Source organism: Xyrauchen texanus, chromosome 28 (genome assembly GCF_025860055.1).
Source record: "Xyrauchen texanus isolate HMW12.3.18 chromosome 28, RBS_HiC_50CHRs, whole genome shotgun sequence".
Classification (NCBI taxonomy): domain Eukaryota; kingdom Metazoa; phylum Chordata; class Actinopteri; order Cypriniformes; family Catostomidae; genus Xyrauchen; species Xyrauchen texanus.
In genome coordinates this window covers 20963484-20980173 of record NC_068303.1, presented here as the reverse complement: position 1 = coordinate 20980173, position 16690 = coordinate 20963484, and the positions used below count along the sequence as shown (strand labels likewise).

The following is a 16690-nucleotide window of genomic DNA, read 5'->3' as shown; positions in this document are numbered from 1 at the left end:
TCAGCAGCACCTGGGAAAGTGTGAACGAGTTCTAGTCAGGTGAAATCACTCTATCGTTCTGATTGGATTATAAGAGCAGACTGTTTGCTATAAAAGGAAGGAAAAAGTGCTTCCAATCATTGTGTTCTTGTAAGCAATGGTTACCTCTAAAGAAAGACATGCTGCCATCATCGCTTTGCATCAAAATGGCCTCACATGCAAAGAAATTGCTGCAAAGAATATTGTACCTGCAAGAACCATTTATCGGATCATCAAGAACTTCAAGGAGAGAGGTTCAACTGCAGTGAGGAAGGCCATCCCAGTGTCCTCCTCAGGAGTCAGCTACGGAATCGTGTCACCACCAGTGCAGAGCTTGCTCAATATTGGCAGCAGGTTGGTGTGAGTGCATCTGCATGCACAGTGAGGCGAAGAATTTTGGACAATGGCCTGGTGTCAAGAAGGGCAGCAAAGAAGACACTTCTCTCCAAGAAAAACATCAAGGACATACTGAAATTCTGCAGGAAGTACAAGGATTGGACAGCAGAAGACTGGTACAAAGATATTTTCTCTGATGAAACCCCCTTCCGACTGTGTGGGACATCTGGAAAATCGATAGTCCAGAGAACGCTACCATGAGTCCTGTGTCGTGTCAACAGTGAAGCATCCTGAGACTATCCATGTGTGGGGTTGCTTTTCATCCAAGGGAGTGGGCTCTCTTACAATTCTGCCCCAAAACACTGCCATGAATAAAGAATGTATCAAAACGTCCTGCAAGAGCAACTTCTCCCAACGATCCAGTAGCAATTTGGTGATGATCTGTGCATTTTCCAGCATGATGAAGCACCATGTCACAAGGAAAGATTTATAATGATGTGGCTCGGAGATCATTATATTGAAATTTTGGATCCGTGGCCAGGCAACTCCACAGATCTTAATCCCAAAGAGAACCTGTGGTCAATCCTCAAAAGGCGAGTGGACAAACAGAAGCCCGCAAATTGTAATCAAATCCGAGCACTAATAAGTCAAGAATGGATTACCATCAATCAGGATTTGGCCCAGAAGCTGACATCCACATGCCAGAGTGAATTGCAGAGGTTATGAAGAACAAGGGTCAACACTGTAAATATGAACTCTTTGCATAAATTGAGTGTTTTTGCCAATACAAACCTTTAAAACATATAAAATGCTTATCGTTGTTTTCCAGTATACCATAGAAACATGTGAAAAAATAATCTACAAATACTGAAGCAGCAAACTGTATGTCACTGCCAATACTTTTGGCCACGGCTGTACTCAACCTAATGCCATTCAAAAGCGATATGATTAATTTGGGTGAAAACAGACGATTATTTTAGTCCTTTTTTTCTAGCAAACTCCACTTTCATTTTCACATTTTCTTCTTTTGTTTTTCTTTGTGCATATCGCAACCTACTAGGCAGGGAGGAGAATAGTAAAAATAAATTAAATATGAATCTGTTTCAAACCCCCTCTTTTCATACTACTTCTGAAGTTATGGATTTAGACCATGGAGTCTTAGGGATTTATTTTATGATGCCTTTATATGTATTTTGTTACCCATTCACTTGCATTGTATGGAACTACAGAGCGGAGATATTCTTCTAAAAATCTTTGTTTGTGTTCAGCAGAAGAAAGTAAGTTATACACATCTGTGGTGGCATGAGGGTAAGTAAATGATTAGAGAATTCTCATTTTTGGGTCAATCCTAACACACATAAAATATGCTATATTGACTCAGTATTTCACAGGCAATACCTGCGTTATACATTATGGGCCTGTATCACCTCCAAAACTTGTGTTTCAGAATCACCTTTGTAATAAGGTCTGTTGTTTCTATATCCTATAACTCACATGACTTCATAATTACTTGCCCTCTGGAAGTCATAGACTGAAACAAGATGATTCTTAATCCCTCTCTTATGTGTTCATTTTGCCCTTGTTCAACAAATTATGCATTTGTGGAACAGTAAAGTCAAAGTTTTCTTGCCCAGAAAGAGTAACCACAGCCATACTGTGGCCAGGGTAGTAACAGATCTGTTTTGTACTTGCAGGGAGAATGAAATAAAGCAGGGGAGACCAGAGTAATTGTGTGGTGAATTAAAGGCCTGTGTTTTTTTTCCCGTTTTCTGATTGAGGGACATTGGGCAACAATTAAATTAAATCACTTCTAGAGTGATCATATTTTAGAGGCAAAATGGAAAGTAAAGGAGTGTAAATATTAATTCATGACATATGTGTCATCAAAGGTTAGCATGTTTATTAGTAGACATGCTCCACAAACAATACTACAGCTATGGTTTAATATAACTGCCACAACTTTCTCCAAACCTTTCTATATCTATCCATTTCTCTAATCATTTTCATTTAGTGTTGTTAATCATAGCAACATGGCTGCGCAATTAATCAAATTAAAAACGAGATCCTAATATGGCATTATACCAATAATTTTACAGCACAAGGAAACCAAACTCCTTCTCGGGACATGTTCTGAATTTAGTTCACATCAACTGCATAATGTTTTTCACTTCTTGAACACAAAACTCAAATCGCAATATTCGTTAATATAATCACAATGTGATTTGTTTTAAAAATCCTTACTATTACTGAATGCATAAGCAATGCTCATTCTTTTTTCTTTTATTTTTTGTCTCTTCAAGTAGAAAACACTCTTGAATTTCACTTGATTGAACCTGTCTTTCAGCATATTTCCAGGTAGCTCAACCCCACCCTCCCTGCCTCTTTTCACCCTTGACTGGCCTGTCTAAGTAAGTCATCAATGGCACAAGTATAACTGTGATTTTCAAAGGGAGACAGCTGAAAACAGGATAGGAATGGAAAGGAGGTAATTGGGGAGGGAAAGAGAACATACAATAAGAGGACAGAGAGGAGGAGAGGAAAGAACTGCTGGGACTGCTTCCGTTACTTCTGACTGTAATTACAATCTCATTTGACAGGAAACAGACAATTGCTTGGCTGATCATGAGCTACTAGTGAGAGGGAATGAGACATGCCAGTGTGCAATCATAAAGACATATAGAGGAGGGAGGGAGGGGGAGTGGAAAGGAAGCAGTTGGAATGGGAACACCAGACAGGGGCTTTGTAACACAAACAGCTTTCTCACTGGTGCAGGCGACAGAAGGGGGGTCCGAGAGGGCTCTGTAGTAGCCATCCTCACAGTCACATCTCCATGAGCCCTCTCTGTCATTATAACTGTGTGCAGGACAACGGGAACACTGAAGATCCTGAGATGAAGATTTGTAGAATCCACGACCACAGGCTGCATTAGAAAAAAGAAACAAAGAGGCAGAATTAAAGGGCTACCCACACATGGCTATACATATAAAACAGGATTTCAACAACTTCGATCAATGAATTTCCATGACTGTCCATTCATTCGTGATTGCTTGGCACAAAGAGCAATTGTTAGCTGATTAAATAACTAGAAAACCAGACAAAAAATAAATTGATATATTCTATATATATTCTTTTGTATATTAAGAATGTATTAACTTCTCTGGTTTTCCATGCCAATGGGAACCCTGATAAGAGGACAGTGGTGAACATATCACTGAACTTGTGCTCACATTTTTTACATCTGGTGTTTGAATCAAACTGGCCCTTAAGCATCATTACTAGTAGACATACACACAAACATATACACAAATCCAGTCATACAGTATGCTGCATCAAGCAAAGGATGATTTGCATATGTTTGCTCAGGTCTAATTTTTTTTTTATCTCCCCATATGCACTAGCACGCCTGCCTTCACACAACTTCTAGCAGTCAGAGATGTCCTAGAGGCAAGGTTACTGTGGAAAATAGGAAAATTAAATGGATTATTTCAGTATTTCACCTTTTATGAGGGGAAAAAAGGACATCCCACAGGCAGCCAGGGATCAGAGACAAAGCAAAAATTAGGGCCAGATCGCTGCAGGCAACGCACAAGAATCACCCTCACACGTTCCAATGACAATGAGTCATTCACTCCCACACTTTATTTCATATGCCCATATGGGCTGAATTTTCAATGAAGCACCATGATAGTATATTACTATTTCCATCATAATTAAACAATAACAATCTTCCTAATTCATTAGTAGTAACTTCTGTTTTAATTAACCTTGTAGAAAATGAAGACATTTCAGAAAGTTTGATATTAAACAAATAGTGCACGCAAAAATGAAAATACAATAGCAATTGATAGTGCCCCACTTTAAAGATTAACAAAGGACCAAAAATCATAAAAGAAGTACATTTGCATTGAAACTTTTGACATCTGTCATGAGTCCTATGAGAGAAGCTTGTTTGCAGTAGCACTCAAGCGTTCACAAGAGAATTTGCATTGATTTTAGGCAACATTGTTTTGAGGATGAGACCTCAAAATAAGAAGTTCTTAAACAAGATTTTCGTATAACACTCATCAGAATGCAATGGATATTTTTTCCTACAAAAAGGGTAAATCATATGTAGGGTTGGTAACTGGTTCCATACTTTACAAAATACCGTAATCGGATGATCTTCATGACTTTTGGTTCCATTAATGGTTTTGCTGCGAGAATTTTCTGCTGGAACACCGCACTGATATTCTCTTGACAGTGTTTCAAGCAGCTCATTTGTGCAGCAGCGCTTCTCTCTACTGGTCAAAAGTGTAAAAACACAAACAAATGACTCTTATGAGCCGTCTCTGTTGAATCTATAGCGCGAAACAGACAGCACTTCTGGTATAGTCCGATTCCTGAAAGAACGATTTAGATGAGCCGGTTCTTTTTATCTACAGCACGAAACATAAAGCGCTACCTGTCTAGTAACATATATTATTAATCTTACACTGATGTGCAATTATGAATGTCCAACTCAAAATTCAATAAGAACTGTTGAAGTCTTAGAAGCTTGAAGTACAACATTAGACAATAGAACACAGTCTAAACTGTCTCTGGAACTGTTATATCAAGTGACTTTAGACCTGTGAGACTTTAATCAAGCAGTGCAGTTACTGACTGGTTATTCATACGACAATGTTTTTTTAAAGATACATGAGTTTTGTAATACATGGGATTTTATATTTAAAAAAATAATGAATTAAATATGCCATCACATTTCTTGTTTGTTAAGATTCAGTCCAGATATAGCCTAGTTAGGATAAATTATTGGATTTGATATATGTCTTAAAGTCAGCAAACACCTTTTACACGAAATGTATTAAATTTAGTTCTGATTTTTTATATCTGCCATATAGAAATCATAAAGAATCTCATAATTTGGCAACAGACTGCAGAGGACAGTAAATCCAATAAGAATTGCATTTCTCATTTTCAAATACATCCTCAAAAGTACTACAATAACTACTGTAATCGTTACTGGAACTGTTAAGGAACCGAATTGTTAAGAGGAATCAGAAACGGAACCAGAATCGTTAAATTCCTAACGATTCCCATCCCTAATCTTATGCCTTCAGAAGAATTGTAATATGATGCAGGAGTCACATGGACTACTTGTATGATACTTTTGAATATTTTTTTTTAAGCTTTAAAGGGGTCATGACATGAAGAATAAAATTATCCTTGATCTTTTGACATTTAAGAGGTCATTGTAATATAAAAGAAACTGATCAGAACTGAAAACTTCCTCCTTAATAGAAAAGGAGCATTTATTTAAACCAAGCTGCAAAAACAGCTCATTTGATATTTGTGGAACTTGTGATATCTCAAGGACCAAATACATATGCATATGTAATGCCAATATTTCCGCCATTGCACCCTTGGCCCCGCCCATTGGTGATTAGTCAGTCACACAGGAGAAGACGAGAGAGGAGGCCTGTCATGGGAGATTCATCCAAAGTGGTCTTACACAGGACACCTTCATGTGCCTGTCTGGATTTAAAAGACATGATGTAAAGTTATAACTCGTGTTTCATTCAGCTGCGCTGTCATGCTGTTGTGTTGTTTTGATGGTGTCCTCTTTTTGCACCCATCTGTGCTATTTTTAATTGTTGGTCTTCTGTAAACATGCACTCGATGGACGTCTTTGAACGTTTTTATGCGTATCTGGCCTGTTAAAGCCGGTTGAAGCACCCAAAATCACTGTGGATTGAAATATGTTTGTGTATTCAGAAAATTTCAGTGTGACTTGCATATGAAACAATATGATTCAAGCTTTGCAAAGGAAATTTTATTGAAAGATGGGGCAGTTAAAATTGCACTATTGGACAAAGAAACCATAAGTAGCCAATTTAATTCATGAATATTTCATATGTCATGACTGTTTGATAGTTTATTCTTAGCTTGAGTGAACAATTTGATACATTCCAATGAAATGTGTTGGACGTACATTATGCGTTAACCCTGAAATGTAGTTTAATGTTGTGTGGAGTTGGTTTATTTTCTTCGGATATGGATGTATTGGAAAGGATGAATGATGTCATCCAATCACAACAGTGGGACTTTACATTGGAGTCTAAAAAGCTTAAAACAGAGCATTTCAGGCAGAGGGCCAGAGACAGGGTGCAAAATTATTATATGAATAAATTATGACTGTTTGGTGCAAAAATACAACTTTACTAACATTAAAGTGGACCTCAGGGAAGATAATAAAATTATAAAAAATTAGTATGTCATGACCCCTTTAAAATAAGGCAATAGTATCTACTGCTATCGTATAGAAAAGCCAAATTAAAATAGTCATTAAACATCTCCTTTTGTGTTCTGTGTGAGAAAGCAAGTCATTCGGGTTCAGAAAAATATTTGGGTGAGAAAATTATAAAATAATTTTCACTTTTCTGTGAAATATTCATTAAAAACAAATTTGGGGTGATTCCATAAGCGGAGGTATTTTTCTAGTTCACACAAAGTCTGTAAGCAAAGAGAACTAAGCTATTTTAGGTTTGGCCTTTTGGCCGACACTGCTGAGAGACACTAATCCACACTTAGCAGCTGTTTGCTTAAAACCCCCTTCAGCCTAAAGAGGGAATCAGGCCCACATGATTTTTCTTAAACCCCAGCCACACCCGCATCCCCAGGATAAATATTACTTTGCTCTTTGCTATGCATTTTAATGATTATTATCAGGGACACAACACTACTGATTTTCAATTCCAATTCCAGTTTTTCTATTCCATCATTGTTTCAGGGCCTTTAAAAGGAAAAATTGTTTTGCAGCTTTCCGTGAATAGACTAAAATGGAGATCGCACAGGATGTTGCACAGTTTCCTAATTTTTAACACCACCTTGTTGAGATAGGGGGTGGTTAAGGGATACGGTATCCCCATTTCAGCTACATGAAAGCCCTGTCACTGTGTATTTAGGTCAGAATACTGGCATGACATGGCCATGCGACAAAAAGAACATGACCCTTCTAAGGCTGGGAAGAGGAGGAAAGGGATGTGATTTTATCTGGGATCTTTCTCTACTAGTGAGGACTTGTAATTGAAAGCAGCAAGAGTTATGTAGTTAGGTATATATATTTAATTTAAGATTTGTTTATTTGCTTTATGATTGTGTAATCAAGGCCAATTACACATACACAAAATGTTTTTTAATAATGAACAGTCAAAGTGGTAAAACAAAAAAAAAAGAAAAGAAAAGACAGATAAAAGAAATTACAAGAAAGATAGAAACCATTTCCCAGGTACTGTAAGTTGGTGTGTCAGTTGGTTTTAGTTTTGGGCACTGAGCCTATCTGTGTGGGGAAAAGATCCCACCTGAGCCTGAGAGCTCAAGACCTGGCCACGAGCTCTCAGCAGCTCTCTTGTGAACACACTAAGATTAGCACTATCACAAATCACCAAAACATGAGGGCTCCCGAATGCCGACACGCTGGCTTTTTACATCTCTGAAGCAGAGATGGTTTATTTTTACATCTGTTTGATCTGGATTTGTTTATCACGGCGTCTGAGAAGCCCAAGTATCCCTCAGTTGTTTACACAAGCAACCAACCAGCAAATTAGGCCTCAAATCAAATGTAGCGCTGACACAGGGGTCCATTTGAGAACCTGTATCCTCTCCACCTCTCTGGTTTAACCATGAGTGACATGCACAAACACAGCCATTTCTGGAGCCCCAATTCCTGCCCTACCAACAAAAATGTGCAGATACTAGAGCTGAACTAGCCAAAGAAACCACAGTTGAGCTAACATGCTAACCCGCCATACAACAGATAAAAGATTGCTTTGATTTCCCCTTCCTGACAGTTTTATTTCTGTGGGAGGAAAAAGATGAGGCTTGCCCAATTATGCTTCCTTCTTCCATGCTGCATAATGTCTGCTAGCATGTAATCATAACTGAATTACATGACCCCATGTGCCAGCATCTCTTGAGAACATGCTAACCAATCTATGAAACTGACATTGAGACAATATCCTCCACTTAACTGCCCATTTCTGCTCTCAGTTGAAAACTTGTCCTGCCAACTTAACTGCATTGCTGCTAAATTGCAAAACGGAAAGAAAATGCACTAGCTTAGGCTGTTTAAAAAGTTCGCTGAAACGCTCAGTGAGAGCGAGCTATATATGAGCTGCCACTAGCATGAAGGCGAGCTAATGGGATGTGCTTGTTGACATGGGCACAGAGAGCAAGCGAAAGCAACCTCATTTACTGCACAAAGAAATTAGTCAGCCCTTTAGAAACACAGGTTGAGGTTAAACAGAACAACAGAGACAGAGACTAAAACAGACTGACATTCTGCTCAGACTCTTTAGCAGGCAGCGGCCGCCAGCATCAGTAATTTACCTTTCAGTGGTCAAGCCCTCCGTTTCAGCGAGAGAGAAAAAAACAGGACTCTCAGTCAGCATTTCTTATGCGGCATTGATAATACAGAACTCTGCTCAGGAATAGCAAGACTTGGCTCCTAAAACATCTATAACATAATCTGTATTCAAGCCAATCACACAGAAAACATTACTGTGTCTAGACACTCACAACAAAGCAACAGAAAACTATGAAGGGTTTAGATACTGTTTAGATACAGAGCTTTCTATTTTCGATTACATCCAGCTAGACAAAGTTTTTGAATTGTGTCCATGCAAGAACTGGCCATGTTTAATGAATCATTACAGGCCTCTTTAATGGATCCCTCTTCTTATTAGGACCGCTTTTTCACTGTATAAGGTTGAGTTGGCTATACAGGGCTCCAGACTAAAGAAAATGACTAAGGAGTAACTGGCTCCTGGTTTTTAGTCACCAAATCACAGAATTGCTTGATTTAGATTGCTGTTCAGAAACAAGATAGAAAGGAAAACTTCTGATAATAACCCATTAATCTGAGGTGTAATATACAGTATGTATACTGTATAGTTAAGAAGATAAGTTTGGATTCCCCTTTTGTCTCATAAATGTTCACACCCCTTTCATATTTTTTTAAATATAAGACAAGCTATTTTTTGTCTTCTTTAGCGTCAATGAATGTTGGCACCTTGTGTAATAGTTGTATACAAGTCCCTCAGTTGTCCTAAGTGTCCTAACCTGAGCTCCAAAATTCTCAGATCTTTTCAGGTGATTCATGAAAAGACCTGATTCAAAAGAGTAATTTGTTCACGACTCTCTCGCGCTGGGTTTGTTGTTGAGTGTGGTGCAGAGAGCTCGTCATCACAACAGAACGGGTGAAAAGTGACGTGATACACACTGGTGCACGCTCTAAAGATGTATTCAATAACTCACAAGATAATATCTGACCAAATAGCTTATGAATGCACACAACCCATCTGTCGCCAATGACGACTAGATTTAAAATTATTGTCGCAATCAGTTATTTTTGGTCGCATTTGTGACAATTTATTTACAGTCTAGAGGCCTGCTACATGGTTCGTTTTCTAAATTTAAAGGGATATTTTCCCCCAAATATTAAGCAAGAAAGTTATCAAGGTTTGAAACAATATGAGCATGAGTAAATGATGATAGAAATTCAACAATCCCTTTAAAATGTTTTTGATGTTACATTATTGGTCTTCAAATCATATTGTGTTTTGGGTTCTTTAAAAGCACAAAAACGTATTTGTGGAATTTTTAGGGAGTCTGTAAAACCACTTAGGCTCTAATAAACATTTATTTGTAGAGTGAAGGACAGTAAAAGAAAAAAAATCCAAAACAAAGGACTGATGATTCTGATATGCCTGGAGTGATTGTCATGTCATGATGTTTCTCGCATCGGTTACTAAATATTTGAATAATAATTTCTCTATTGTTTCTTGTCTACACTTAGAGTAGCGTATTAACTAAATAATTCTCTATCATAACAGTCCTTCTTGTAGGGTGGATGAGGAAATATCCTAATCACAGCATTTCTAATCACAAGTGCTGTTTTTTCTCTTGCTTGCACATGTTCACTGACAAATTTTCAATAAACCTCTATGCTACCCTTTTTAGACTTTTGAGGATGAGGTAAATTAAGCTGTTTTCTGATTGTGCATTGCTTGGGAATATCTTTTTACTCAAATGTGCTGTTTATCCAATATTATCCCATGAAGTGTTTGCCCAAGGTTAAAAATGTCTGAATGTCATTGCATAAGATACTTAACATGAATATGATTGATTTGTGTTATTTGTTATCCAATGAGATCCATATATTTCCAACAATGGCTACAGTGTCCAAATACTTTTTACCACTGTATATTTCCAAAAACTTTTTGTAGATCACACTGTAGATGCAAAAAAAAAAAAAAATACATATATATATATATATATATATATATATATATATATATATATATATATATATATATATAAAATCATCTACGCCTCAATTGCGTGTATGTAATGGCCTCTTCAGCCTTCTATATTTCCTCTATACCAGGGGTCACCAACCTTTTTGATACTGAGAGCTACTTCATGGGTACTGAGTCATACGAAGGGCTACCAGTTTGATACACTCTTCTGAAATAACAAATTTGCTTAGTTTGCCTTATACATTATTAATAATGTAAAGACTCTGATCACGTTAATGATTTCTCACAATAATTACCAACAATAACAAGGTGGGAAACAGATATCAATATTCAGCACTTTATTTCTATTTATCTCAGTAATTGTAAAATGTTCAGACGATCACTTACATTACATTTCTTAGGAAAAATGTCCCATTTTCACTAGCCACTGACAAACCTTTTAAACAAATCATGAACTATGTTGCACCATGTTTCAAAACGTTATCAATTATGTACATTGTAATGTCTGTAATGTAGTGAAAAATCTTAAATATTTTTAAATAAATCTTGTCACATTTTGAACTAATGAACAAATCTGCTGTATTTTTAATAAAATAATAACTGTTACATGTCATGAACACACATTTTAAATTGAACAATTCTTCAATATTTTAATTAAACTTTGCCATGGCACTGACATGTTGCCACTGACATCTGGTATAATTTTCTTTGTTAGTGGGAAGACTGGCATTGCATGCTGTTTACCATTGTATCGTAATCTGGTGTGTACCTTGACACTGCAACTGTGAGTAACTCTTTCAGATCAGTGAGGCGTGTTCTGTGTTTGTTCTTGATGAAGTTCATGTCAGAAAATGCTGATTCACATAGATAGGTAGAACCAAACAGGCTGGCAACCTTCATAGCTGCTGTACACACACACACCACTGTACTTCTCTGTGTCAACAAGGCACCAAAAGTTTGGTGCAGCCTGGTAGGCTTTGAGGTGGAGGTCATTTTGCAGTGTTATGATTTCAATCTCCACCTGTCCAGCATCCAAGTTGAACGTTGTACTTAGTTGCTCAGCAAAGCTTGTTGTGTCCACATTCATGAAAGGATTGGAAATAAATGATACACATGGCTCAAGCTGATCTAGGTCACAAAACCTATTCTCAAACTCTTGCCCAAGTCTGTTTATGACTTCATAGTACTTGTCTGCAACTTTGTCAAATGTATCAGATGCAGAAGCATTGTCTTTCAGCACTGACTGCACAGAGGGAAAGTGCAGCACCTTTTTCTCTGTAGATCCACAGAGAAAATGTTCATTTTGGCTTTAAATGCATTTAAAGCACTTATCATATTAACAACAGTCTTGCCTTTACCTTGCAGCTCGCAGTTTAATTGGTTTAGTTTCCCAGCAATGTCCGTCAAAAATGCAATGTCAAGTGTCCACTCTGTGTCCTCTAGCAGTGAGACGTCTTTGCCTTTGGACTGCATGAACTCTTTGATTTCACCCAAAAGTGACAAAAAACGAAGTAAAACTCGTCCTCTGCAGAGCCATCTGATTTCTGTGTGTAGTAGCAGGTCACCATATTCAGCTGCCATCTCCTCCAATAGCACTTTGAAAATCCTGTGCTGTTTTGCTTTGGAGCGGATATTGTTTATGATTTTCACAACAGGAGTCATCACGTGCCTAGAGCCGATCACTTTGGCACACAATGCCTGCTGGTGAATGATGCAGTGGTAATGCAGAAATTTTGGGAAGTCTGGGTCACCTTTACAGTGAGTGATGAAACCTGCATGTCGTCCAATCATAGCAGGAGCCCTATATGTGGTCACCGCTACCAGCTTTTCCAATGGTACCTTTTTCTGCACGAAAAACTCCTTCACTGTGTTATAAATGTCAACTACCCTCGTAGTTGTCTTTATGGGCAGTAGTGTCAGGAGTTCTTCTCTTGTGGAGAAATCTTCAAACACCATCCGGATAAAAACCATCAGCTGCGCTGTGCTGTCCACGGACTCGTCGCACTGGATGCTAAACCACCTGCACCTCGCCAGATCCAGCTGATCGACCAAGTTACTGGACAAAGCTGACACTCGTCTAGCCATCGTAGATGCCCCCTGTTGGATGTCGGAGAGAGTGCCGATTACATCGCTTCCATATTTCTCGTCTTTAAGTACAGTGTTAGCAATTATCATCATTGCTTCTTTGACAACTTCTCCGTCTGAAAATGCCTTCTACTTCTTGATCAGGAAATGTGTAGCTCTAAAAGAGGCTTCGGTTGCTTTTTGTGACTTTATCGCCGGCCTTGTGAAAAAAGCTTGTTGCTTACCCAAAGCTGTCTTTAGCTCAAGGGCTTTTTCTGCTCGTAGTGCGCTTCCCGGTGGGTAGTTAGTAGTTTTTGTGATTCGTAGTAAAGTGTCTCTCCACATTGTGCCGCTTTGCCGTTGCCACAGTCGCTCCGCATATAAGACACATGCAGGTTTCTTTCACAGTCGTAAAAAAGAACTCCCGACTCCCATTCGTTGTGAAAGTGATACGTTTTCTTTCTTTTTTCTGCCATGTTTTTGGGGTAAGAAACTACGTTCAGCGCCAATCTTCGCTGCGCCCTCTAGCTTAGCCTACTCTCCACGAGCACTGTATTGTCACACGCACAATACTGACCGAACTGGAGTACGTCAGAGTTCATCTAAACTTCATGTATAAGAAACATATTTTTAAGATATTTTCATTTTTTAAATCTATATAAATGCAAGTGTGATTAAAAAAAAATGAATAGCAACAGAATAAAATAAAATTTTATACGCAGCTGAGTTGTGCTATTTTTAGAACAGGCCTGCGGGCGACTCATGTGGTCTTTGGGGGCGACCTGGTGCCCGCGGTCACCGTATTGGTGACCCCTGCTCTATACTTTCATGCAAAAAAAAAAATTACAAATAAAAATACAAAATTATTTATCTACAGATTCTATTATTTACACCCTTGATGAAAGTAGTGCAAGAGAACACCCAAACCCCTCAAATGTGCACTGCATAGAAAGTCTGTTTCCATGCTGTCAGCCCTTGAGTTGTAAGCATTTTAATCTTTCCTCCTAAGAGTGCAAGAAATCTACCCAACTCCGGGAAACAGGCCGAGGGCACAAAGGAAGGGGGAAAGAATCAAAAGGCAGCAAGAAAGAAACACACCAGGATGGGGACCAGTTTTGGGCCCTTTGCATTTCTCAAACAATTCTAGACTGAGACGAAGCACCATAAATGTTACAGGAAAAAAATAAACTTGGATTAGAGGGTTGTGAAAATGTCAGATTAAAATGATAAAAGACGGATCTTGTTCTGAGCTTTTCATATAGTGCCCCATGCATTACTTGAAGCGAACAGGTTAGATTAGGGGTGTGTTCTTTACATGCAGACAAGAATCTCATTCATGGCAGCTACTTGTGTGGAGGAGAGATAAGTAGCTTTCCGTCAGATACAAAGAGAAGATTAGCATTCTCTTACACTGTGCTGAAGGACACACCAGGATGCCCTCTGAAGCCCGCGGAGAGAACAAGAAAGACTTGAGAAGAAAGAGCAGATCAAAGCTTGTCAGAGCCCTTTCCTAAATATAGTTATAATGTTAGCATCATGAATCGTGCCAAAAACCAGCTGTTCGCTTGCAACGGAGAAAAAGTGGTGCCTGTTACACTCATTGCAAAAATAGCTTTTATGTTATTCGCAAATACACCAATGGAGTTTCCAGCAAAATTATGTCTACGAATAGAGTGCTAATAAAAAACCTAATTGTGAAAGATATTAGCTATAAATAAAAAATAAAAAAATGCCAGTGTTAAAAGAAAACACTGAGAAAATGTTGCGGCCGGAGTAGTTAAGCTACAACCCTTGAATGTATCAGCCAGCCAGCTAAATACATTTCACTGAAATAAAGCACATTTCTAATAGGATCTATTATCCACTGAACAATGGCAAAACAATACGCTGGCCCTCTTTTACAAAAGCATTTTAAACAATTGTGAAGGATAGCAGCATTATATCTCTGCAATTACTGCTGAATGCATTATGCTTTGACAGTCGCATTTGTGTTGGCGGGAGTTGGTCATCGTCTGTGCCAAGAACAGATCTGTCAACTTGCTCCTCATTTCTCATATTAGGCAGACTGCACAGAAATGTGATTATGGTAAAATATTAAAAAGAGCTGGCAACTACACAGAAATATCAGATGGACATGAAATTGTGGCAAAATTCTGAAAAGTGATCGGTAATAATGTTATTGCTGTTAAATAGACTGAAAACAATCTAGATCTGTTAAGTACAGCAGCAACTCACAACATATGCCCAGATGGCTTTTTTGGCACATGAGATGTTCTGTGATAGTGGGGAAAAAAGAAACAAAATGCCACTTTTACAGAAAAAAGGTACAGTTTTAGAACAAATCTCCCTTTTAAGAGCAAAAGGTTTCAGGCTTTCACTGGAATTGCAAATGCCTTAGGTGAAATGCGTCCTTCCAAGTGTAAATGCTGGCCTGTTGTTGGTGGCTGATTGCGAATAGAAAAATAAGCATTTCCTGAGGCACCTGCACTTCCTTTTCCACATGGTGCAACCTGATTTATTACATGGATTTGCAAATGGAAAACAAAGAAGGTTTTAACATTAAATAAATGACACAGCCCATCATTCATAGCATCCATCGCCGGATAACGCTTCTGCCTGGATGCAAAGAAGTATAAAAATGTGCATTCAGCTATTATAATGACATTATAATGACCATTTATCATATTGGATTAGTTTTAAACATATATTCTGTGTTAGTTTGTTTACTAGAAGTACTGAAAGAAGCACAGCTGTTACCTTGAATGAGGCAAAATAGAAATAATAAAAAAAAAAAATTTGAGAAGGGGGATGCTTTTTTTTTTTTTTTTGGAAGATAAAATATCAAATCTCCTAAAGAGACCTCAACAGCCACAACTAATCATATCTACAGATATCCTCCATCATCAGCAAGTTATCGCTCACACACACACACACACACACACACGCATCGGATGGCAATTGTGACAGATGTGACTATGTGAAAGCACAATGGCAAACCAGCCACCAGTCTCTCAATATAAAGCCAAGCTTAGCCATGACCAGTTTGATCATGCATGAACGCACACCCATTTGAACAAATGCACACTTCCGCACACCAACCCACACTACCTCTAATACCATCCATATCCCTGCATGGAGCCTGGAGACTGATACAGCACTCAATCAATCCCGGCATCACCGCTGGTGATCCATGAAAAACGAACATGCATCACACATTAATATCTTTCAAACTCCTCAGAAAAAAATATATTTTCATGTGGTTGATTACAGTGCTTCTTGAAGATATCCACACAAAAATGGAGAAAGAGCATTAGCCTACTTACTAATTTTATTGATTCTTCTTTGGCACAATGTGCTCAATTCAAGTTACATTCAGTAATAACTTGGCAGAGAGACAACAGTATGTGTGTGTGGCATTTCTCTTCTCCATAATTTCATTTTATGAGCTGGAGAGAATTTAGTCTGCTTCTCTTTAACAAACAGCAACTCCGGTCCCACAGAGTGAACGGAGCATGGCAAATGTGGAACGATTCAGAATGTGAATTTGCTAAATTTCAGTAAACTAGCTATTTGTTTAAAAGTTGGATCTAGGAGGATTCTAATGTAAAAAAAAAATAAATAAAAAATAAAAATACTGCAATATCCGAAAACATGAAACTACTAGGCACATGCAACCAAAACGTTTCCTTGGGCATAAAAACGGCCTTCAATACAAACATTGTTCATGTTTATTTTATGATTGTGAAAATTTAAGACACTCCTTTTCCAGAAAGGGTACTGTTGATCCAATAGTAATTATAAAATTATTTTTATAAAATTATAAAAAAACTGAAATAAATAATTAAACAACTATAAATACAAATAAAAAATAATTGAAGAATGAATTGATTTTTAAGCAAAGATAATTTGCTAAATGTATTTTTAAATGCCCATACTTCTGGTCTAATTTTAAGTAATGAGTAGTCCTAAACAAG

General features: G+C 37.9%; 1 protein-coding gene across 3 annotated transcripts in view; it reads right to left on the bottom strand.

The window, feature by feature from the left end:
* The window catches only part of epha7 (eph receptor A7), a 100560-nt gene that overhangs the window by 68909 nt on the left and 14961 nt on the right, over positions 1 to 16690 (bottom strand). For all 3 annotated transcript variants that reach the window (XM_052095351.1, XM_052095353.1, XM_052095352.1), the window contains exon 4: positions 3119 to 3274. In XM_052095351.1, the coding sequence (XP_051951311.1) occupies positions 3119 to 3274 (156 nt within the window). The remainder of the gene's footprint in view (positions 1 to 3118; positions 3275 to 16690) is intronic.